Source organism: Suricata suricatta, chromosome 5, assembly GCF_006229205.1.
Source record: "Suricata suricatta isolate VVHF042 chromosome 5, meerkat_22Aug2017_6uvM2_HiC, whole genome shotgun sequence".
In the NCBI taxonomy this organism is placed as follows: domain Eukaryota; kingdom Metazoa; phylum Chordata; class Mammalia; order Carnivora; family Herpestidae; genus Suricata; species Suricata suricatta.
This window is the reverse complement of record NC_043704.1, coordinates 83,137,744-83,162,078: the sequence shown is the minus strand read 5'-3', so window position 1 is coordinate 83,162,078 and position 24,335 is coordinate 83,137,744. Positions and strand designations below refer to the sequence as shown.

The following is a 24,335-nucleotide window of genomic DNA, read 5'->3' as shown; positions in this document are numbered from 1 at the left end:
TTACTAGGATTCCTTGAAACTACCCACAGCTGTCCTGATCATTCTAAGCATTAGCTGTAGATAGACAAGATGCAGTGATGCTCCCTGCTACATGATAACTACATTAATAAAAACTTCTGCTATTGCTGCTGCTACTGTTAATGTCACTGAGAGCTTAAAGTAAGCCAGGCATAAGCTAAGTACTTTATAAACAATGTCTTATTTAATCATCCACCAAGCCTTGTAAAGTAGGGTTTCATAAATATGAAACCTGAGACGTAAAGAGGTTGAATAACTTCTCCAGGGAAAGTAGCAGAAATGGCATTTCCATTTCACTTTAGTGTCTGACCAACAGACAGGAGACCTGTTTGGGAAATAACTGTGGTTCAGTTAACCAAGCAGTCTTTTCTTTTCCATCAATTACATGTGTGATTTGGGGTTACTATATTGAGTAAAGACAGGAAATGAGCTGCAACATTATCTGTGAAATGAAAGGCTGGGAAGATCATTTCCAAAGTCCCTTCCTCCTCTAATTCTCTAAAACTCAACACCCAAGCAGCCTTGGGCTAAAAGGACAATTTGTTTAACCGGTTGGCATTTTCCAACACCCTAGCTCCCAGCACTACCCTATGATGGTAGGTATGTGGATATGTGTCTTGTTCATCTTTGTATCCCAATGCTGAACACAGTGCCTGACACAGCACAAGTCCACAGTAAATGCCGATGCATGAATAGATAAATAAGCAAAGGAACGCACAAAAAATATTACCTTCATGCCTGACACCTGGTCCATGCTCCTTTGGTGCCTGTTCCCTTCTCCCTCAGGGATTTGTGGCCCTTCTTCCCTCCTCATCCCATCCCACCCCAACCAAATCCACTGATTCTGAACTACTTGCGTAAGCCTAGCAATGTCTAAGCATGTTCATCTCCAAATTCTATCAGTCTGATTTCCATCTTTTTTTTACTTTCCATTTTTCTTGATAATTTAAATTATTATATACCTGTTGTGAAATTCATAAAGTTCTGTAATATTCCCAAAGAGAAGCTCCTTGTTATTCTGAAGAACATCTGGAATCAGATGCTTCAGCCAAATAAAATCCATTGGAGTGATATATCCCTGCAGAGGGGGAAACAAGGTAGGTTTTACAGGTAGGAACATATAAAAGATAATCTGAATTAGCTACTCCAGGGGCCAAAACCTAATAATTAGGAAATATGGCACACTTATTTCCTGAAAGCCATTCCATCAAATGCTTTCTTTTGATATTATGCCCTTCATGTGTCCATCTTCAGAAGATGGTTAAATGGCAATGATAATAAAATGGCAATTTATAGAAAGAACAAATGTAATTTTAAATGCTTATGTTATACAAGTCAAATATGAAAGCAAAAGACGTACCCATCATTTTACAACCAAATGCAATTACTATTGTTTTATTACATTTCCTTTATGACTTTTTAAATGCTTATTTTATACAGTTCTAATCACAGTACGTATAGCATATAATTCGTATTCTGTTTTTCCACATGCATTTTAGGGTAAGCTTGTAAATTTCTACATATATTGTTTTTACTTTAATCTTATATTTTTTTTCAATGTTGCTATATATTATTCAAAATAATTATTTTTACCAGTTGGATAATATTTCATTTGGCATAAATATCAGACTTTATTAACCATCCCCTATTTTATTGGAGATTCTGTTTTCTTCTGATATTTTATTATTAAAAAATTCTATTATAACTTTGTACACATAATTTCTCAAGATTATTTCCTTAGGAAAATAGGGAAAATTCCAATTTTCACTCTCAAGCAAAAAATGTTACTTGAAACAATTTTCCTTTATTAAATTATCAAAAACATTCAAATTATCACGCCCATTGTCAGCTACCATAGGGTGAACCTATTGGGCACTGCTAGAATCTGTATGAATTGGCACAATCCTTGGGAAATTATTTGGTTACATGGATCAATAGTCATATGAATGTTCTTATTTCTATTAAGAAAATACCTGTGATAGTGTAAGACCTGTACCCACAGTGGGGATTCTAGAGACGTATGGCAACTCTCTGTCTTTGTGCAACAGAATTTCCCTAGTTTGAATACATGCTTAATGTCTACTACTCCGATCTACTTACATCAATTATGCTCTTAATCTCTTTTATATAAATCTCTTCTGTCTCAAGCAAGTCACGTATAATGCACCTGAATCATAGCAGCAGGTAGGAATATGAAAGAGAAAAAGAGGAAAGGGAGAGAGGGTTTTTAGAATTCTTAACATTCTCATCAATACAGTTCCCCTTAGTGGCTTACCTATTCAGATGGTGGCAGTTCATTCTATCTATTGGACACCCAAGGACATCTCATGAAACCATATTGTAATTGCACTGGCATAAGAAGAAACAGCAAGACTAGAGGACTGTAAATCCCTGTGTACAGCCAGTGAATGTCCTGTCTTCTGGTGAGCCATCATGTGGGGGTCAAGAGGGCAGAGACTGTAGAGTTGGAAATGCCAGGTTTGGATCCTTGGTCAGGAAAGCCTGCCTGCCCCCTGCATCATGTGTGTAATTTCAAGATATTCTCTGCAGGTTTCTGCTGTTTCACTGCTCAGATCAAGATCTTTGACCCACTGGGTGGACTTTGTTGTGCATGAGGTTGGATGGATTACAGTTATGCCCTCTTTCCCTGGCATTTAATGTTTCAGTAGCATTGGTTTCCACAGCCAACAGACATGACCTCTGTCTGCTTCCCTTGAGGAACGCAGGCAGGGGTTGTGGTGGGCAGAATGCTCACTCCAGATTCCACGCACCTCCTCCCAGGTAATTAACTGAACACGAGGTGCTGCTGTCAAGGGACTTTGGCATTCTGTTTTGTTCCCAATCAGTTAACCTTGAGAAAGGTATATTACCTGGTTAAGCTTTCCTAGTCTCATGAACTCAGACTTGGGTCTGGAAGTCAGAAAGACTGGAAGCATCAGAAAGATACAACACAAGGGAGGCTGTCCTTGGCTGGCTCTGGAGATGGAAGAGGCCATGTGGCAAGGAGCACAGGCCGCCTCTAGCTGCTGAGAGGGTCCCTAGTTAATAACCAGCCAGGAAACCGGGGTTCTAGTACCTCAGTTGCAAGGAACTGAGTTCTACCACAACCACATCAACTTAGAAGAGGAAACACAGCACAGCTGACTAACCTTACTTTAGTCCTGTAGAAACTGAGCAAAAAGCCAGTCATGCTGTGGCTGGACTCCTGGCCCCGGAAACTGTGAGCTGCTAAGTTTGTGGTCATGTTTTACGCAGCAAGAGAAAACTAATAGACTCAAGCCAGTCCCCTCATCTCTCTCCAGAGAGACTGATCTCTTTCTCTTCTCAGACACTTCCTTTTTTGAACTTTCTAAAGGGTCTCCAAGTGAGTTAGTTTTTGTACAGGTAATCATGTGTACAATATATACATTTACGGTTTTCTGTGAACTGTGGATAGGTTATCTATTAAAAGGTAGCCTATCCCAGTAATATCTCTGACTTTAACCATAGCAACATTTTTCTAAATATGTCTCCTGAGGCAAGGAAAATGAAAGCAAAAATAAACTATTGGGACTATATCCAAATAAAAAGCTTCTACATAGCAAAGAAAACAATTGACAGAACTAAAAGGCAACCTACTAAAGAGGAGAATATATTTGACATATAAACTCCATTATGACATATAAACATATATGACATTATGACATATAAACTCCATTAGAGAGATATAAATAAAACCTACAACTTACATATTTTATAGCTCAACGATCTCTTCTTAAAATGATAATTTTTGTAACTATTTATAAATGCTTATTATAAGACAAAACTGATAAAGGATAGTCAGTGACAGAGGACACAATTTCAAGTATACAGACTTTAGGATCACATTTAGCAGCGCACCTGGGTGGCTCAGTCAGTTAAGCATCCTACTTCGGCTCAGGTCATGATCTCACAGTTCACGGGTTCGGGCCCCGCGTCAGGCTCTGTGCCGACAGCTCAGAGCCTGGAGCCTGTCTTTGGATTCTGTGTCTCCCTCTTTCTGACCCGACCCTGCTCACTCTGTCTCTCTCTCAGAAATAAATAAAAAACATTAAAAAAAATAAAAGATCACACTTAGCTAACAAAGTCACTAAGAAGTTCTTTCGCTTTTTATAATCATCCTAAAATGACAGCAGTTGCTGTGTCAGAAGGAAATACAGGTCTCGATACCAATCTGTTCCATGAGCCATGGCATTACGTGGGACCACAGCAACCATTCATAGGAAAGCAGAGGACAGCCAGCCTCGTAAGCCCTTATGAAGCTGGGCTTCGACACTTTGGCAGGTCTGTTGAAGGACGTATTGACAATTCAATGAAGTCAGAAGACAGATATAACTAGGTGGGGGACAGGAATCAATTTTAGCACCCAAAAGTTACATAAGAACTCAGAGACTCTTTGGAGTTTTTGGGAACCTGACACGAGAAAATATTCACAACTCGGAAGAAAAAAAATCGCTTATCAGGTCATGTCCCAGTTTACAGTTTGGAAACAGTCTAGAAATCTCATCCAATTGCTGCCTTTTACTTGTTGGAGTGCAATGGATAACCTGAACACCATCAGCCCAGATTTCAGTTCAGATCTTTTTGTAAAATAGCCTTCACACCACTGTTAAGCCATTCCTTTTTTTCCCCCTCTCCTTTGTTTTTTTAAATAACTTTCTAAAATGGGAGAAAATGTATGGCTCTTGCTGATGATTGCCTGCTTTACTATTCCAAAGCACATAACTTTGTTCCTAGAAAAGACTCTCAAGGATTTAACATCTCAAGTCATCAAGCATATATAATGTAGATGAAGAACAGACAACATTGAAAGTACACAAGTAATAAAAAACCTTTAAACACCTGGAGCAACTTATGTCCTGATAGATATCTATCCAGAGGTGGAGCTCTCTAATTAGGGCACCAAATGGAGTTACGATGCCAGATCAGCCTGCAGTAATGGACTCCACACTAGCATACATTCTGGCACTTCGTTTTACATTTAAAAGTGGATCTCCCCCGCCCCCCCTACCCCTCACCCCTATGTCATTAAGGAAGAAGTGGAGGGATAATGTGTTTTAAGGGACTGTTCCCTTTCTGACGCCATATTTTAAGTTAGTATAAAAAGAGAGTTTTGGATATCTGTTTCCATTCTTTATGATATCCCATGTTTGTTTCAGATGATACTGTAACCAAGAAGCAAGAATGGAACCTTTTAAAAAAACTGAATGCAGGGGTGCCTGGGTGGCTCAGTCGGTTAAGAGTATGACTTGGCTCAGGTCATCATCTCACAGTTCATGAATTCATGCCCCGCATCATGCTCTGTGCTGACAGCCCAGAGCCTGTAGACTGCTTTGGATTCTGTGTCTCCTTCTCTCTCTGCCCCTCTTCAACTCTCTCTCTCTCTCAAAAATAAATAAACTTTAAATAAAAAAAAAAACCTCAATGCAACCCTATTTTGTAAGCAAGATCATTAAAGTACATAAATGTTATTAGGATTTCCTGATAAGTTCCTTCTTTGTCCATGCATCCTAATCTATTTCCCCACCTTTTAAAAATTATTTTTCAAGTTTTATTTTTATTTGTTTTGAGATAGAGAGCAGACACAAGGGAGGCACAGAGAGAGAGGGAGAGAGAGAGAATCCCAAGCGGGCTTTACGCCATAAGCTGCTAGCGCAGAGGATGACATGAGGCTCGAATTTATGAACAAGAAGATCATGACCTAAGCCAAAGTCAGATGCTTAACCAAACAGCCACCCAGGTGCCCCTGTTCCCTTTTGCAACCTTTGTCTTTCATTTTCCACCTTCCCATTTCCCAGCTTTCCAACAGAAAAGCATCCTTTTGAAAACTAGCCTGTCAGAGTTTGCCATCAAAAGTTTTTATTTACTCCTGGTATGGTAGATAACAATACACACATCAGAAAGTATTACATATTTTCACTTTTTAAAAGTTAGTTTTCATCTACACCCTTTTTGCCAAGTTGAAAGGACTGTTCTTTTTAAAAAATTTTTTAATTTTAGAGAGAAGAGAGCATGCGAGCTATGGAGGAGGGACAGGGGGAGAGAGAGAAAGAGAAAATCCCAAGCAGCTCCATGCTCAGTGTGGAGCCTGATGCAGGGCTTCCTCTCATGAGCTTGGGATCATGACCTGAGCTGAAATCAAGAGTCAGACACTCAACCAACTGAGCCACGTGGGAAACTCTGAAAGGACTGTTCTTATCCTTCTCAAACTCTATAGCATCTTCTATAATGGATACTCACCTTCTTACACCTTTTCCTTCCTTTGGTTTCTCTTTCTTACTTAATCTTCATTGATCACCTACATGTCGGTTTATTTTCTATTCCCTCCTTGCTTCATCTTCCTCTTCCTGTCTAATGTTGCTGCTCCCAAAGGTCTGAACTCAGGTTCCCAGGGCTTCCTTCCTCTTCTCTCATGCTATTGACCCCACGTCGTTATCTGCCTCCCAGATCTGTGGTTATGCTCAAGTCCATGTTGCCAACAGTTTACACGCTTATCACCTGGATGTCTCCCAGACACCTCAATCACCTCAGGCTGAAGCGGAACTCATTAGGCAGAATCAGCATGTGTATCAGTGGAACTGCCATTTCCTAGGGTCCCAAAAACGCAGTTGTCATTTCAAACTCCTCCCTACCATTATTGCTTATATACTCAATCTGTCACCAAGCCTCACCATTTCATCTCTCAATATGCCTCTCAAAGTCACTGCTTATTTTCCATTTCTGGTGTGGCCAGTAGAAAGTGAGTTCTTCCTTTATCTCACCTCGAATACTTTGGTGCACTCCTGACAGCTCCCCCTTGCCTCTGAGGTCTCCCTCCCATCAGTCTATTTTGCAGACCACTAGTCTATGCCCTTCATAAAGCTCCATTTTCTTCATGCCATCATTCCTCCTCTTCAAAAACTTAAAATCCCTTCCAATGTCCCACAATTGCCTTCTGGGATTTCAAGACTCCATTCATGTGATATGAATCCACTTAGGGAGCTTATTCAAAAGGTAAATCCAGACCTACAGATCCAGAATGGGGAGTAATGGGCAGGAGCTATAGGAGGAATCTGTAATTTGCACAAACACCCTAGACAATCTGATGCAGATGTTCCACTATTCAAATAAGTGATCTGACCCACTCCTTTTACCCACTTCCTCTCCTCACCATTAGTTAGGTCAGTGTTATTACTTTATATTCCCTTCCAAATTCTAGTCATTCTTTTTTTTAAGTCTTATTTTTTTTATTTTAGAGACAGAGACTGCGCACATGTAAAGTGGGAGGGGGGAAGATGGGAGGGGGGAGAGAGAGAGAGAGAGAGAGAGAGAGAGAGAGAGAGAGAGAGAGAGAGAGAAAGAATCTTAGGGAGGCTCCATGCTCAGCACAGAGCCCAATGTAGGTCTTGATCCCACAACCCTGGGATCATGGTCTAAGTTGAAATCAAGAGTCAGACACTCAAATGACTGAGCCACCCAGGTGCCAGTCAAATTGTAATCATCCTTGAAAACTCAGTTCCAATCCTCCCTTTTCCATGAAAATGCTTTCTAACACCTTCCTATGAAATTGGTACCACAGTCTTGTCCTCACTTCCCAGGTAAGAACTGTTAGATCTGTTTGACAATCATTTATTGGTTCCCTACTAGAATCTAGGCACCATTATAGGCACTTGGGCTCAATAAATGTACCATCGCCCTAGGCCTTAGTTCATAGTCGAGAGGCAGAGACAAGAAAGTCAATGACTACAATACAGTGTGGTAAGGCATCAGAAAGCTGGAGGAGTTAGGTGCAGAAGAGGGGCCAAAATTAAGCCAAGGACAGCAGGAGACACTACCAATTTTGAGTTGAGTGATGTTTAAGCTGAGTTTTAAAAAGAAAGCGAGCAAGGAAAAATGTTTGGATGAAGTGTGTCCCAGGCTGAGCGGAACGGCATAGAGGAGAAAGCAGAGGTGAGAGATGTTTGCTCTGTCAGTACTTGTAAATTCTTTGGTGGGGCTGGTCAACAGTCTAGCAGGTTCATAAAATGCCAGAAACAAATATAAGCTTAAAGGCCATTCAATTCATCCTTATTTTGCAGAAGAAAAAACAAGAGGCCCAGAGCCACAAAGTGATTTGCTAAAGATCCACTACTTTGGCAGAGCCAATGTTCTTCACAAGATGTTATGCTGCCTCTCTTTACCTATGTTTGGGGTGCATCCGGAGACCTGTTTGATTACTAAATACTAAATAAAACACAAATTTAAAATGAAGCTAGCATAACGTTATAAAAATAGTGCGTTTCAGTACATTAGATTTTTAAGTCTATTTCTCGCTCAAATATAGAGGATGACCTTGAGCAAGTCTCTTTCCCAGGGTGTCACCTGTTTCTTTGTGTCAAAAGGCCGAATTATATAATCTTGGGTATCTCTGCTGGCTCTCAAAGTTCATTTTCTAAATATATTATCATTTCTAATAAAACGTATTATGTGGTCTTTGGTCTAATCACACCGCGCTTCTCATTTCTGCGAGAAATGAAATGACACTTGTAAGACTGTCTATTCACTCACATCCTTGAGGCGCTAAGTAGCTGGTGTGTAACTGGAAAGTACACCAGGACACCAAGAAGAAGGGGAGTCAACGTGGGCTGGGGACATCCTGGAGACGGTGAAATCTGAACTGTCCTCTGTAAGAGGTGAGGGCGTGGCCAGGAAGACAGGGCTGTTCCAGGAAGAAGGAAACAGCAGAGTCTAGGAGTTCTGGCTGCAGGCGGGCCTTGTGTGAGCCGTGCTGATGGGGCAGGGGCAGCGTGGGAAGCCAGGGGGACGGGCCTGGGGCGGGGACCCGGATGGAGGAGATGGCTGTCCAGCCAGGCTCCAGTGTAGACTACATGCGGGAGCCCTGGGGAAGGTGCAGGAGATTCATTTGGCCAGCAGGGCAGACAACTTTCCAGGAACCCTTTTCATGAAGCACAGAATGGGCCCTAAGGGCTCTGACAGGAGAAGATGTTCTTAGTTCTACATCTTTCTTCTGCTTCGTTTAGGTGTTCCGTAATTACACAATAAATTATCAGAACGTAAATGGTAGCAACATGCACACCACCTATACAGTGATCATGTTGAGATGAATTTTTTAAGCATTAAAAAAAAATGTCTGATGAATGCAAACATTTCCCTGGCTTCTGGAAGGCTAAAAATTAAGAGACTTTTGCTGTGTTGCTGACATGCTGTTTGTTCCCCCTTCTTTGTATCTGTTTCTGTATATTTTCTTATGTCCATTGGATTTGACCTCATTACTCTGATGTGTGTAGAATATACTATCTCAAATTTTTTTTGGAAGAAGATGGGGCATAAATAAATTATTATTAAAGTTCATCTGAGTGGATGCTTCTTCTTTGATATCACAAAATAAATAATGACAAAGGAGTTTTACACATACTGCACTTCTGAAAAGAGAGATTGATTATAAACACAATCTCATTAATGCTAATTCAAGTTAACAATCCTGCATTTGGATAGCACTTTAGGGATTGTAAATGTTTTCAAATTGTGGTAAGAAATATATAACATAAATCTACCATTTAAACACATATTAAGTGACAAGTCAGTAGTATTAAGTACATTTACAATGTTGTCCAGCCATCACTAGAATAGTTTCAATCATCCTGAACTAAAACTCTGTATTTTTTAAAAAATTTTTATTTATTTTTGAGAGAGACACACATGGAGTGCCAGCAGGGTTGGGGAAGAGGGAGAGGGGACACAGAATCCCAAACAGGCTCCAGGCTCTGAGCTCTCAGCACAGAGCCCAACATGAGGCTCAAACTAACAAACTGCGAGAACATGACCTGAGCTGAAGTCAGATGCTCAACTGACTGAGCCCCTAGGTGCCCCAAAATTCTGTATCTATTAAACACTAACTCTCCATTCCTCCCTCCCTCCCCCAGTCCACGGTAACCTCTATTCCATTTTCTGTCCCCGAGAGTTTGCCTATTCTGGGTACCTTGTTTAAAAATGTAATCAGACAACATACAACGTTTGTCCTTTTATGCCTGGCTTATTTCACTTAGCATAGTGTTTTAAAGTTAATCCATGTTGTAGCATTTGTCAGAATTTCATTCCTCTTTATGGCTGAATATCTTTCATTGTTTGTATATACTACATTTTATTTATCCTTTCATCTGTAAATGGATATACTTCAGTTGTTTTCACCATTTGCACTTGCGAATGATGTTGCTATGAACATTGGTGTGCAACTCTCTGTTTCTCTGCTTTTAGTTCTTTTAGGAATAAACCCGCAAGTGAAAATGCTGGGTCATAAGATAATTCTATTTTTAACTTTTTAAAGAACCATCACACTGTGTCCCATAGTGACTATACCATTTGACATTCCCACCAGCAATGCACTAGGGCTCCAATTTCTCCACATCCATGTCAACACTTGTTATTTTCCATTTTTTAAATGGCCTAATGGGTGTGAAGCAGAGTTGTTTTTCTTAATACGTGCATTACATTCCTTGATCCATGCAACACCGGACAAAGAGCTCCTCCAGGGCATTTGTCCAACCTTATTTATCTTTGTCCCCTTGCTTTATAAGTAGGTAAGTTCTCAATAAATGTTTATTGAATGGATGAATAATAAATTTAAGGAACAGACACCAATTCTGTGAGCAAGAGTAGATACTCATTGTTATTCTCATTTCACAGAAGAGGAAATTGGGACTCAGAGCATTAAGTGACTTGACTGAGGTCAAATTGCTGGCTAGGTGCTGCCACCGGGGTTAAGTTCAGGCCCTCTAGCTCTAAAACCAGTAACAGGAACTGATATGCCAAGGGTGAATGTCAGTCCACTAAAATAGTACCCAATATTCTGACTCTGCAGCACAGCTCCATAAATGACAGGGCCCATACAGTTAGGACACAGGTAAGCAGGTTAGAGAAGAAGGGCTGGTTTAGGCCATTATCTGTTAACGTGTGAGATTCAAGAAATCTCAGAGCTATGGTGGATAGGCACACCTGCAATCCAAACATAACAAGACATCTTGTGGGAGATTTCTGGTACACTCAGGAGATTCCTGGAACACTGTTGATAGGAAACCATTATTACTTCATGGGAAAGGGTAGTACTGGTATTAACTCCAACAGGAATATCCATATAACTCAATAATTTTCAGTAGAAAAAAAAAACCTGAGACCACTAATAAGCTTCTACCTCATGCAAACAAAGGGAAGTCTATTGCAAAAAAGAGATTCCCAAAGATAAAATACATGTGTATAAAATAAATCAAAAAGATTATAAAAAAAAACCTCGAGAAAAGACACACTGCTTTGCCTGCCTTATGTACTTCTTTTGCAGAAGTATTCTTATCTGTATCTACCTAGCAGATATCCCATTATTCTATTAATACCTTTCCTCCTGAGAGGGTTTATTTGTTTAATTAGTTTTTAAGTTTATTTATTTATTTTTGAGAGAGAGAGAAAACACAAGTGGGAGAGGGACAGAGAGAGAGAAAAAGAATCTCAAGCAGGCTCCACCCTGTCAGCGTGAAGCCCAGTGCAGGTCTTGAAACCACAAACCAGGAGATCATGACCTGAGCCGAAGTTGGATGCTTAACCAACTGAGTCACCTAGGCGTCCCTATGTATGTATGTATGTATGTATTTGTTTGATATGGTAGGAATGTATCTCTCAGAGATATTGCTCTCTCTTTCCAGTATTCCTTAGCCTTATATCTGCAGGGTCAAATAGGTGTTGACAATAGGCTTTATGACCTTATACCACTAGACCAACCAAGAATGACTCATGAAATCTATGTTGTTTCAGATCACCTGATTTACCAAGGATTTTAGAACTGGCCTTTCGGAAATGCTGTTATAAGAAAAATCTCAGTATAAAAAGCTATTTGTAACTCTTAATTAATGGGCCACTTATTTTAAGCAATATTCAATAAAAATCTCAGGCAGGCTTGTAACTGTCTTTTAGAATTGGTTTGAGTGGAATTTGAACCCCATATGTTCCACAAAGCAGGTAGCTGCAGTAGGCCAGTCTTTCTGATCTCATAAGTTGAGCAAAAATCTCCTTGTGAGGTATGGCAGGTGTGCAAGGCCTCCCATCATCAGATGGAAATCGATCGGCATCTTCACCCCCTCAACCCCCACTCAATTTCTGCTTGAGCACCGACCCCCAAGGTGCTTGACTGACTGATATCAGGAGTGACTTGCCTTCTTATGCTAAAAATATGTGAATTCTACCTTAGGAAAAAACTTATTATAGGAGTTTCTTCTTTTGTGATTATAGGAGCAAATATTACATTTCCTGAGAAATCTGTTTTTCTTCCCCTCAAAAACAGGCTATTGACCCCTGCTCACAAAAGAACTAACTTTTGCCTTTGCTATGCTAAAAACATTGCCTTGTATTTAAATGCTAAAGACACCTTCCTTCCCCATGTGATAAGCATCTAGTCACCTACTTCAATCACTATTGGTAAAGATTATGCTGAGTCTTCTACCAATCTATGTTGTGGGAAACTTTTACATGCCAAAGAATTTGTCATCAGAAATCATTGTCTAAGGCAATTGTCACTTCTGTTTTGTACCCCATATATTTTTTCAATAAATAAAGCAGACTCTCTGGTCAGTGCAGAGATGCCTGCCTGGTGAGCAGAAAGAAGCTGAGGCTCTCTCACTCCCTTTCGCTGACACTGTCCATCCTTCAGGGACCCCTGGGCTTGCTGGAGCTGGACTCCAGCAGGTAGTGAGCACTTAGCAATTATTAACTATTAAGAGAAATAGAGAATTATGTTTTAATTGTCCCTTAAATATCAGCACAACCAAATTTAATTAAGTACAACATTTCTAACACAAATGACTCCATCTGGACCAGGCATGTAACCCCCCCATATTATAGCCAATAACTATTTTCTGAATATTTCCATGCTCTGTTTTTTCCTTCTTTTCCTCTGTACCACCCCATAATGGACACAAGTCATTTTGTTTGGTGTAGCTAGCTCTGGCAAGGCTGCTGCCAGTTGTCTTTTTAAATACAAGTGATAACCAGACAACATTCAAGATTGTTCCTCCACAAATGTCACTCATTCACTCAATTTGGATATGTCTTCCTTAGTAGGAAGAAGAGGTGGAGTGAGAGGCAGCCCCTTGGATCTTGCACAGAACCCCATAGGGCCCTGGGAGTGTGGAGTAGATGTCAGATCTGTAGGCGGGGAGGGAAGAAGAAATGCTGAGCAATCCACTGTCAGGAAGTGGTACTGGGTCACTGGAGCAGGGGCTGTCTGAGCATTGGCAGCACAGAGGGAAAACCTGTCCCAACCTCACTCCCACCCCCAATCCTCTCCCTGATCTTCTTCCCCAGTGAGGCTCACTCTATCATCTTTAATGGGCCAAGGAAGGTCCCAGTGAGCAGACCCTGCCTCCAAGGTCGTCCCCATTCCTGTGAGGCCCCTAATAAGAGCAGATGAGCACATGAGAGATGCCCTTGTGCACTGATGTGGAAGGAGATGATCATTAAGGTCAGGGTGGGGGAGACTTCCCCGGTGTAGAGGAGGAGAGAAAGGAATAAGGTGGGTTCTGAGAAGGGCCTGAGGATGAGGACAGCTGTGTGCCATCAGTTCGCTTCATCTTCCAGCTCTGGGTGTACCTACAATGGTTTCATCCACCTGCCAAGGTCCTGGAACTGAGAGAGGATGCTGAATGGTGCCAAACCACAGGAGCAGAGGCAAGAGTTGTAGGAAAGGTAGGAAAGGCACTAGTGCTCCTCCAATGTCTTTTGGGCCTTGATGGCATCAGTGGAGAAGTACACTAGGGCCATTGTACTGCTTCATCTTCTTGGAGTGAAAGCTTGAACATTTGTTGAATGTGGGAAACATTCAGCAAAAACTCAACTTGATTGGCAGTTAATACATATTCGCTCTGTGCAAGGCATTGTGGGAGGTTCTGCCAGGGAACTGGAGATGAGCAGGACGTGGTCTCTGCCCTTGAGAGGTCTGAGGACTAAGAGCAAGGAAAACAGATCCACAATTACTACAGAGAAAAAATGCCATTGACTGTTCCTAACATGTCACTCATTAGGCTGGGTCCACTGATGGGAAGGAACAGGATTCTGGCCTTTAGGGCATTCAAGTCCCATCCATTCACCAGTTCATAACTGTGCGTTTGGATATTCCATTTCACACATGCTCCGCTGAAAACTTATGTGACACATTTGAGTGGAGCCTCTCATGTTTGGAGCCCAGAATGTAGACTACAAATATAAATCAGGCATTAAAGGCAATGGATGGGACCACCAAGGAGCAAGTGCTGAGAGAAAAGAAACCTCGAAGGATATGTGGGGGGTGGGGATTGAGGGGCTGGTGGGCAGTAAGGGAGGGGAGGAAGCAAGGAGATGCTGCGCTGACAGCGCAGACAGAGCCTGCGTGGGATTCTCTCTCTCCCTTTTAGCCAAGCACTCTCTCTCTCTCAAAATGAATCAATAAACTTAAAAAAATATATAACACGTAAATTCCAATTCTTCCAAGTTTATCTTCTTGATGTTATAGTACTTTTTCTAGTAGTTTCCATGGTTCTCTAGTGCTTATTTCTGAGAGAAAGATTTAAAGTCATTTATATATCTCGTCATAATGGTCTCTGTTCAAACAGTTATTATGGACACTGAGGATATGGTGGCGACACTGTCCTTCATGTTTGTCAAATCAGCATCATCACTATCACTTAATTTTATTTCCAACTAATTTCAGAATTTTCACACAGTTCCTCCCAATAAAAGAAAACATGAATACTATGTTCTATATCATCAAGTCCATCATCCTCTTCCTCTCCTGTGGGGTAGGATAGCTAACCAGCCTGCTGCAGGAAATCCTCCCAGATGGGCAAAGGAACCTCCCAGGGTGCTGCCCTCTTCCCTGTGTGGTGTGTGGTGTGTGTGGCAGGGAGTGGGGGGACCAGGGCAGGTGTCACTCTGCTGGGCCCCATCTCTCATCCACATCCTCTCCCCTGCCCCCACCTCAGGCCACACATCCTCTTACCAACCTCCTAATCAATTTTGAAATCATTTATCTGTCTGGGGTGTCCATCTGTAAACAGGATGATATATATGATTTTTATATGTGTTCTTCAATGTTTGAGTCAGTTTGCATTTCAACACATGGAACACACATGTTGACAGATATGTATGTGGACCTGGTTCCAAATGACCTGAAAGGTATATAATGGTAACAACATTTGTGCATAAATAGAACATACACATATGATAGCTGGGGACAGGGAGAGATTGTATGTGGAACACAGTCAGTGTTCTATTTCCCATTGAGAAGGGAGGCGATTTGCACTGTAATAACAGCGAATCAGCTTATGTATGAATCACTGTCAGTGACTCCCTTACTAATCACACTATGTTAATATTTCTGTGTGGGGTCTGACATGCATATGGCACTATGATCTCTTAGCAATGCTGAGCCATGCTCTATATACGTAATATACGGAAAGAATTGCATGGCTGAAAATATGGTGGAGGGCTTAAAGAAAGCAATTATAAAACTTCCTAAAAATCTAGTTCGAAATAAATACAATGTTGTGTTTACAGTTTCAAACTCTGCTTCAGTAATTTTAACCCATTACCTGCCTGATTCCTTTTATAATAAAAAATCCAAAGGTTTTATTTTACAGAAGTATTTGGGTTAATCCTTTGTTTTCTGCCATGTTCTGAAATATGTACAATTACAATATTATTCAAAATATTACCTGTTAAATAATAATGTTTGTTTCATGCCAGAACATTTAAGGGACAGGAAACCTAGCCCATACTTTATAGTCTCTACTATTGGAAATTTATATTCTCCTGATTTTGTCCATTTACATGCGTTGGTATTTTGAAAGGGGGAAACTACTCAAAGGGGGCATTTCCGAGGATTCTGATTCACAGTCCATCATCTGAGTAAATGATCTCAATTAACTGAGGATGGAGGGAGGGTTGGGCACTTCCTGGAGTTGTTGCGGGAACAGATTTGGGCGGGACCTGTCACCTTCACCAACATGCTGCGTAGGTGGGAGAGGCGCAAGCCAGGCTCGGGCTTTGGCAGTGCCACTAAAAGGTGGAGGAAACGCGCTCGCGCCGCGCCTCGAGGGAGGCTTGGGGCTGCCGCGCCCCCGCCCTCGGCCGGGAGCCCCTGATTGGGTCCTCCCCAGTCTGCCGGCTCCAGCCCGCACCCTCCCCGGAAGGTAGCGGAGTCCAGCGCCTGCCTGCTTAGTTCTCGCCAGATATTTAAAGCCGGCAAGTTTTGTTCTTGAGACCACCGACCTGAGCTCCCATACCAGGCAGTGAGCCGACCTCCGATTTGAGGGTTTAAGGAGCTGTGCTAGAACTTGGTGAGTTTTAAGCTCTCTTTGAATTTAAGTTGGGCTTGAAGGTAAAATCATTGGGGGGCGGGGTGATCCCTTCCTAACTCTATTTTTAAAACGAACCGCTGTAGTGAAGCTTTAGTTTGATGTAAATTGGGGTTTTCTTCCTTTGTGATTTAGGCCCCAGATGTTCGAGGCATAAGTGGCATGACGAGATCTTTTAAAAGACTAGCCTCGCTTAGAACTCTTGTTCTAGCAAGGAAAATAAGAAGAACGGAGAACCCAGTCAAAACTTACCCACCGTAGATGTGTAACTCTTGCGTGTTCTGCACGAATAGATCATGAGTCTACCGAATTCTACTTCCTAGTGAAAAGTGTATTGAGAGCAGTTGTTTCATATGGAATTAATATGTGCGTTTTAAAAAAATGCTGTGCAGCCCACCGCCACCTAACGGGGGCCCAGGGCCCTTGTGGGTGGAAATGTCGTCTTCCCTTCCGGATCACTGAATGGGGGAAGTTCTAGCACGCTTGGCGGGGATAAATCTCAGCTCCCCGGATGGTAGGTTCTTTGTGCCGGGGACGAGAGACTGGCTCCCGCGGTCCGCAGAGGGCTCCGGGCTGCCCAGCCTCCGCCCCGCCCCTGCCCAGCACGGCGGCCCCACCGCGCGGTGACTCCTCACCGGAGCCGCTCTCGGGCTACGGGAAGGGAGGCTCGGACTCTCCTTTGCTCCCTCAAGACCAGGAGAGGTCTCTGAAGCGCGAAGAGGTGAAGAGAGCCGCGGGGAGGGGAAGGCACCGCCAGTTCGCACGGTGGCCCCAGGACTTCAGGTTGGAATGCGCTCTGGGGCTGGGACGCACGGGTGGAGCAGACTCCGGGGCCTCGGCCCGCTGCTCTGGCCCGGACCGCGCGCGGCCCAGCCTCCGGAGGCCCTAACCGCCACGGGGCAGGGTTGCCCGCAGCCCGCGCGCGCGGTGGGGAAGGGGAGGGCGCGTCCCTCTCCGGAGCGCCTTTGTTCGCCTTGGCTGGCGGGCGCAGGCGCCCGGCAGCCGACACCCGGGGCCAAGGGCCGCCCGGGTGCGGCAGGTAGGTTGGGGACCCTGGAGTTCCAGTTGGGGTTAAGTTTGCCGGGGAGCGGCCGTTTCCTCCTCCCCAGGGAACTCCGGCGAGGCGGTCGCCGCGTCGGGAATACCAAGGCGGGTCGGGGCGCGGGAGCCGTCCGGCGAATGCTGCGCCCTGCAGTCCCTAGATTCCGGCTGGGGTTCTCCAACCGTGCTACTACCCCTCGGCCGCAGGGGTGAATTCGGGTAGAAAGCCAGCATCGGGTTGGGAATTAGGAAACCGCCAGACTGCAGAAACTTTCAGCGAGTTACTGGCTAGAAGACAAGACAAGGAAGTGGGCAGGCAGGGGAAACTGGGAAAGAAGACCTCTTGCTACCGGTAGGTCTTTGCCACTCTTTTTTGACTGCCGAATTTTATTTTGTAACCCGAAGTGACAGCCAGTTGCTTACTCAGATACGATAAAGGTCAAAGTAGCAACTTTTCATCCGATTCTAACTACACAGCCTATATTTTTTTCTTATCCAGTGTTGGTTAAGACACCGATGTTGTAACAGCACAGTGGCTGATGGTGGCTTATAGTTTATATCTGGGGTAATTCTCTAATGAAAGTACATCCATTAGAATTGGATTTGTTCCTCTGTGCCTTTATTTTGGGAACTTTGCCTGGTCCCTATGGGGGAAGGGAGAGGGATGTGAGAAACTGAAACTGACCCAGAAAAGGATGCTCAAAGGTAGTTGTGTTCAGGGGTGCACTGAACAGATCCCTTCCTGAACTTTCCGAAAGGGAGACGGGTAATTGGCAGCTGAAGTTACAACTTTCTCAAAAGAAATTTATGGTAGATATTATATCTTGTCATGGGGGAGGGACTGCTTTATTTGGTCGACTTTATTATTTTAAAGCAAGATAAATCCAATACCTGAAATGTTTACATTATATACTTAAAATGGCCCTTCTCTCTCTTGCTCCTTCTCTCTCTCTCTCCCTTCCCTGGCTCCCACGGGCACCCTCCATGAGTATTTACTGAGCACAAGAGGCTAAGACTGAGGCTGACTCCCTTTAACTCACCTCCGTCCTCACCTTCTGATGGGGATGTGTGTTATGATAGGGAAAGTCCAACCTAACTTCAGAGAAGCTGTTTGTAAGGAATGAGAAATGAGGGGTGATTAGGAGGCATAAATATTACACATAAATGCCTTGCCCACAAACGAACAAACAAAAAAGCCCCCCAAAACCTCAAAAGGTAGGGAATAATTTTCAAAACCAAGTGCAGGCTGTAGCAAGTAAAAAACATCATATTATACTTCATTCAAATGGAGATCAAATTCCCCTTTTATAAAAGACTGATTCAAATAAGGAGATTGTAGGAAAGTGAAATAACTTTCTAAATCTTAAATATAGAACAGCTTGAATAAGAACTCATGGGTTTTGAAATGGGTCATCTTTTAAAATGGGTCACTTTGGCGAGAATTATTGCACTTGGTGACTTTCAAATTGTAAACGTAAGAGTTCTTTCTGAGGACCAACTGCTCTACAATCTACATAATAGAACATAGGATGCGGTAGAAAGAAACTGGGATAAATTCAGAAGGAAATGGTCTCTTCTCAAAGTAACAAAATGTATCCTTTTGGAATTTTGTATATACTTAGTTGAATTGATCTAAGCTTTGTATTTTGTAGCACATTATACCTTTTTTGGGAATATTTCCATAGTCATTATTTTATTCCATTGTTAAAGTAATCTTGTGAAGAGCTGCATATATTGTCTACGTTCCAGAAATTGAGGCACAGCAAATTATTACAAGAGCTTTTCCATTTGACATAAAATCTTTGCCAGCAAAGATTTAGCCAGAACAGTGCAAATCCAGAATACTTTCCTTACTTTCCTTACAGTATGCATATAGGTAGAAGGTAGAAGAATCTTCATACTGAAAGATAAGAAACTTGATCAGGTAAATAAAGAGAAGTGATTTTTTTTTTTTTTACATTTGAATGCTGGAAATTCAAAGCCTGGGTTTCCTCTGCAACTTATTTTTTAAGATTTATATTCTATAGTGACAGCTTTAACCCTAGAAGCCAGTTTTCTACAGAAAGGAATGTTCCACTAAGTCTGTAGGCAATAAGCTCCCAAAAGTCCAAGTTCAAAATACTATTACACAACTTAAGATCCACTTAAGATTTCATATTTAATGTCTTTATTCCTTTTCCTACAACTTTTTCTACAACTTTTTGATAGTGCTGTAGACAAAGTAAGTTAAAAAGCTGACTCAGCTCAGGTTTCCTTCTCCATAATTTACATGGCTTTCTAATCTTTTGGCTGTGTCATCTTTGTGGAAATGTTTTAAGTGCTTGTGGGAATCATATTGTTCTTTCCTGTCAAAGATAATGGAAAGGCATGTTCAGCCAATTAGTAATGATACTTCTGTTCACAATCTCAACAGTATTTGGGATGTGTTAAGTGGCCTTTAGCAATCAGATCAGTATTTTTAAAAAACTTTTATCAGATTTTGAAAGGAAAATAACCCTTGAATACAAATCATTTACTAACTAAACCATCATGGTACAGATGCATGAACAATTTCTAGAGAAAGGAAATTAGCACATATTGGACACCTGATTTGGACTTGACTTTGTCAAATAAATGGTCTCAAATGATCCTCGGAAAAGACTATGTGGTACATGGTTTAGAGAGAAGTCAGGCTCATGTGACCAGTATATGGAAGCAACAGACTATAAGTCTACTTTTGTTCATGTTCTAAAACTCTTGGTTTTTCTTCCCTGTTCTTCAATCAGGTCCAGATTCCAGACTGCACCGGAACATTTGCTTACTCCGTTAGGTGGTCTACACTGGACACATCTCTGAAGCTTTCTCTGCATCCTGTGTGTGGCCTACTGCACAGTATGTTGTAAACTAATACTCGTTGAGTTAATTAAATGTAGGCATTACCTACTTTCAGGGCTGCTCAGCATAATGCCTGGAATAGGTAGGTGTTTAATAAATGATAGTTAACTTATTATAACAAATGTTGATAGGATGAGACAGAAATGTTATATATACCTCTTATATTTTACTATTACTATTTTACTATTATTTTTTGTACTCTGTAAACCCTCAATCACATGTTATTTTCAGATAATGCTATTTCCATTTAAATGCTAGAATGGGACATATGAACTGCCATTGGACAAGAAGCTTGTGTGTCTAGCTGACATAACAGGTTTACATCAGGTTATATTGTCACCCTATTTGTAAACCACTATTTTTCATATCCTCATTTTACCTCAGCTGTACCTTTCATTTCATTTCATCCAATACTTACTCATCAAATATTTGCTTGAAACATCCTTTCTGAGTCCTAGACATTTTACTCCATTCTCCTTCCGTCCTTCTTACCTAGTTTGAACCCCCTTCTGCCACTTTAAATCTCTACCCTTAAATATCCCAGTCTCCTGTGTGAAGGAATGACCTTAAGTACCCAAGGGACACAAACTCATGGGGTCACTTTTGTCTACCTTCTTATGCCACTGGGACCAAGAAAAGGAAGGAGGGAAATTGAGATGGAAGGTTAAGTAAGGCGTAGGTTACAAAGAGAGTAAGAACAAGCTTGGACAAAATGCAAGTGGTAGTAAAATGTGAATGACTCCAAACTCTTGGCCCTGCCCCACTCGCTCCCCTGCCCTCCCATCCAGAAGGGAGCGCCAGGAAAGAGCAGCTGTGCAGGGCCCGGGAGGAAGGCAGGTGCAGAGCTCAGGGACAGGACCTGGAACCCATCAGCTGTTTCTCAGCTTCCATGGGGTCTGGAATTTCAGAGTTTACATGGTTAACCCTATGTTTGGGTGCCTTAGTTTCCTCTGCGACACATGGAGATCCTTTCTCCCTCCTAGGCTGCTGTGCATTTCTCTAGATGCAAAGCAGCCAGAATAGCGCCAGGAGCACAGTAAACACTCCCATGCTAGCGACTGTTGCTGCAGTGGGCAAAAGGAGAAGTTTGTTCTTAACTAGGCAAAAACAAAACTGACAAGAATTGTATTTAAAAGAGCAAGCAACTCTATCAATATAAACAACTGTGCCTCAGGAATGAATACGGAGGGCCAAGCTTAGAAAGTTTTAGAAAAGCAAATGTTTGACCTCTCTGAGACCTACTTTGTATTTCGCTTTTTTGTTTGTTTCAAATTCTGTTACTGGGAATTTTTAGTGACTTTTCATATAACATCTCTGAAATATAGTACTACTCTCTAGTCCATCATCACCACTTTCCTTAGGGCCTGTCTTTATTTAGGGCCTGTCTTTACTTGTTTGTTCATTTGATATTTCCTTGTCTTTATTTTTCCCATAAGCAGGAACCAGAAATCTACACCCATGTTTAACTTATAAAGAAACATATAATTTAGTTTATATAGGTGGGGAGCTTGTTACTAGTAGGTTTTATAACTAGATTTTTCCCTCTATCCTACATCCATGCTTGCTAAGTTGGAATTTAAAATCTTTGGCTAACACTGAATCAAGAACTAACTCTGTAAATGTATTGTTTATGAAGGGATAACAACTCCAAACGCCTTCTCGTCTTTGCCTGTGACTTGAGCTGAATTTTCAGAGCTAAAGTCACAGCCACAAAAACACCTAACAGCAGCTATTGGGTGGAATTTTTCCTTTTTTTTTTTTTTCTTTACCAGCTTTGTATTGGAAACATTCAAATATGAATTAAAAAACAAAATACCAATTAGGGAAATATTTAATTTTTCACACTTAAAATCTGAGTTGTAAATTCAAATTTTGGGTTGTTTCCTTCCTTCCTGAGCAAATTGAAGAGGCAATTAGTACTAAACAGTACCTGCTTGGGATATTCATCACCAATGACTAGAACCAATTTAACTAAGAAAAATGTAAGAAGATCAAATTATAGCCTCTCTAGTAAATTCAGGGCTAAACCTGATTTCTCTTAACGTGGTAGTTTGGCTCTTGAGGGTTGGTACTAGCTCTGTTTAATGGGGATTAGATGATCAGAATAAGCCAGGAAAGAAATACATGGAATGTAGAACAAAATGCCACATAAAGATGGATGGAAAATGTACTATATTTTTCCTTTGAGTTATGCCTGGACAGGCCCCCAAAACTGTCTCTCATGGGACTATAAGTAATACAACTTTAAAGGTAAAAGGTTTAAGCACTGAGGCTTTTTTTAAACTGACTTACTGAAGGAGCATCATTAGTTTAGAGTTATGCTTTTATCACTTTTATGTTTAATGTCCTAAATGAGTGCCTCACTTGTGTCTCCCTGACAGTCAGCGTGCTTTAGAGGGGGACTGGAGAAGGTGGGCCAGCTTGGGGATCTGTGAAGGGGAGGCACACGTAGGGACGAGAAGGGACAATGTGTGTGATGTCTTCTCCTTTTTCTGAGGCAGGAGGTGAAGCCTTCAGCTAAGAGTGAGGGACACAGGCCTCGGAAGATGGGGAGGATTAAGCATGGCTGATGAGGGGAGAGGAGAGGGAGAATGTCCAGGACAAGTGGAGGCTGGTCAAACAGCATGAAGCCCTCTGCCAACAGCTGGATACTGCCATTTGTGGCAATGCCCTCTGCATCTCCCGCAGCCGGCAGGTGTTGTGGAAGGAGAGAAGGCAGGAGGGACCCGAGGTCTGGGGTTGTTGGGGTGGAAGGACAGGAACAGGGAGAGGAGGGCAAAGGTGCCAGGCGATTCTCATCTGACACAGGGAGGGGGTGAGAAGGAAGGTCAGGAGACTGCTGGGAGGGGTGGGAGTGTTAGGGAGCAGGCAAGGGTGGGCAGAAGATTCCAGGTGAATCCTTAGAGGCTGCGGTCAAAGAGTGAATGGACTGCAGAGTGAGTGGACTGGAATTCGAAACTTCAGAGGAAATGCAGTTGTAGGTGAAGCCTTGTAAAGGACTTTCCTGCTGATAAGTTGAGTGTGTGAGCGGTTATTGAACAAAATGGTGCATACTTCATAACATAAGGATCCTGAGACTTCTGCGTGTTGCGTGTCTACTCAGTAAGACTTAGAAATATAGTTTCTCTAAAATGAGATATTGATAATATATTACAACAATGGCCAGAAACAGTGGTCAGGAAACATACAGATGGACACAAAAATAGGTGTGTTTTGAATTCAACCCCCCTGGCTTTCTCTGGCTCACATTCCTCAGCCTTCAGATCTCAGGTTCCCTGTTGTTCCTCCTGGAAGCTGCCTCCTCTGCTCCACCCACCCCCATCTCTACCCTCCTGGCTCCCAGCATGGCACCCACTGTTTGCCCTATGGCTCTCTTCCCCCTCAGAGCAGCACCCCGGGGCTCTTCTGTCCTGCCTTCTGATGGTCACCTTCTACCCACTGGTGACCCCATCTCAATTTGCAATGAACTAGCCCTTTAAAATAGTTCCTTTTTAGAAGAAATAACTGTCTGAAGTTTTACAGAACTTGTATTCTTTTTCATTCATCAAAATGTATTACCTAGTCCTTTTTTTATGTCTTTTATTTATTTTTGAGAGACAGAGAGAGACAGTGTGAGCAGGGGAGGGTCAGAGAGAGAGGGAGACACAGAATCCAAAGCAGGCTCCAGGCTCTGAGCTAGCTGTCAGCACAGAGCCCGATGTGGGGCTCAAACCCACAAACCGTGAGATCATGACCTGAGCCGAAGCCGTACACTTAACCGACTGAGCCACCCGTTACCTAGTCCTTGAATTCAAACCTGTGCACATAAATTGAGAGGCCACATAAATACATGCACACACACACACACATGCATGCATCCAGTAAAACCCATGCACGCACACATGCATCCGGTAAAAAGCATGCACACACATACATGCATCAGTAAAATGCATGCACGCATACATACATGCTTCAAGTAAAATAAGTTGCTTCCTTTCTCTTTGCCTCCTCCCTCTCTTCTTCCCCCGAGTTTGCTCTCCTCCAGGCCTCCCTGCT

The 24,335-nt window shown here is 42.3% G+C and overlaps 2 protein-coding genes across 7 annotated transcripts in view; one reads left to right on the top strand and one right to left on the bottom strand.

Moving 5' to 3' along the window:
* Nucleotides 1–24,335, bottom strand: part of MCF2L2 (MCF.2 cell line derived transforming sequence-like 2) — a 227,575-nt gene that overhangs the window by 52,176 nt on the left and 151,064 nt on the right. For all 3 annotated transcript variants that reach the window (XM_029939799.1, XM_029939801.1, XM_029939800.1), the window contains exons 16-17: nt 2,119–2,185; nt 981–1,096 (exon numbers count right to left, since the gene is read on the bottom strand). In XM_029939799.1, coding sequence (XP_029795659.1) covers nt 981–1,096; nt 2,119–2,185 — 183 coding nt within the window. The remainder of the gene's footprint in view (nt 1–980; nt 1,097–2,118; nt 2,186–24,335) is intronic.
* Nucleotides 16,104–24,335, top strand: part of B3GNT5 (UDP-GlcNAc:betaGal beta-1,3-N-acetylglucosaminyltransferase 5) — a 17,942-nt gene continuing 9,710 nt past the window's right edge. The window contains exons 1-3 of one of the 4 annotated variants that reach the window (XM_029939804.1): nt 18,966–19,018; nt 19,303–19,350; nt 20,192–20,382. The gene's annotated coding sequence lies outside the window, so the exon portion shown is untranslated. Of the gene's footprint in view, nt 16,368–17,349; nt 17,425–18,965; nt 19,019–19,302; nt 19,351–20,191; nt 20,383–24,335 lie in introns of those variants that run through there. The other 3 variants (XM_029939806.1, XM_029939803.1, XM_029939805.1) reach the window with 3 other exon arrangements.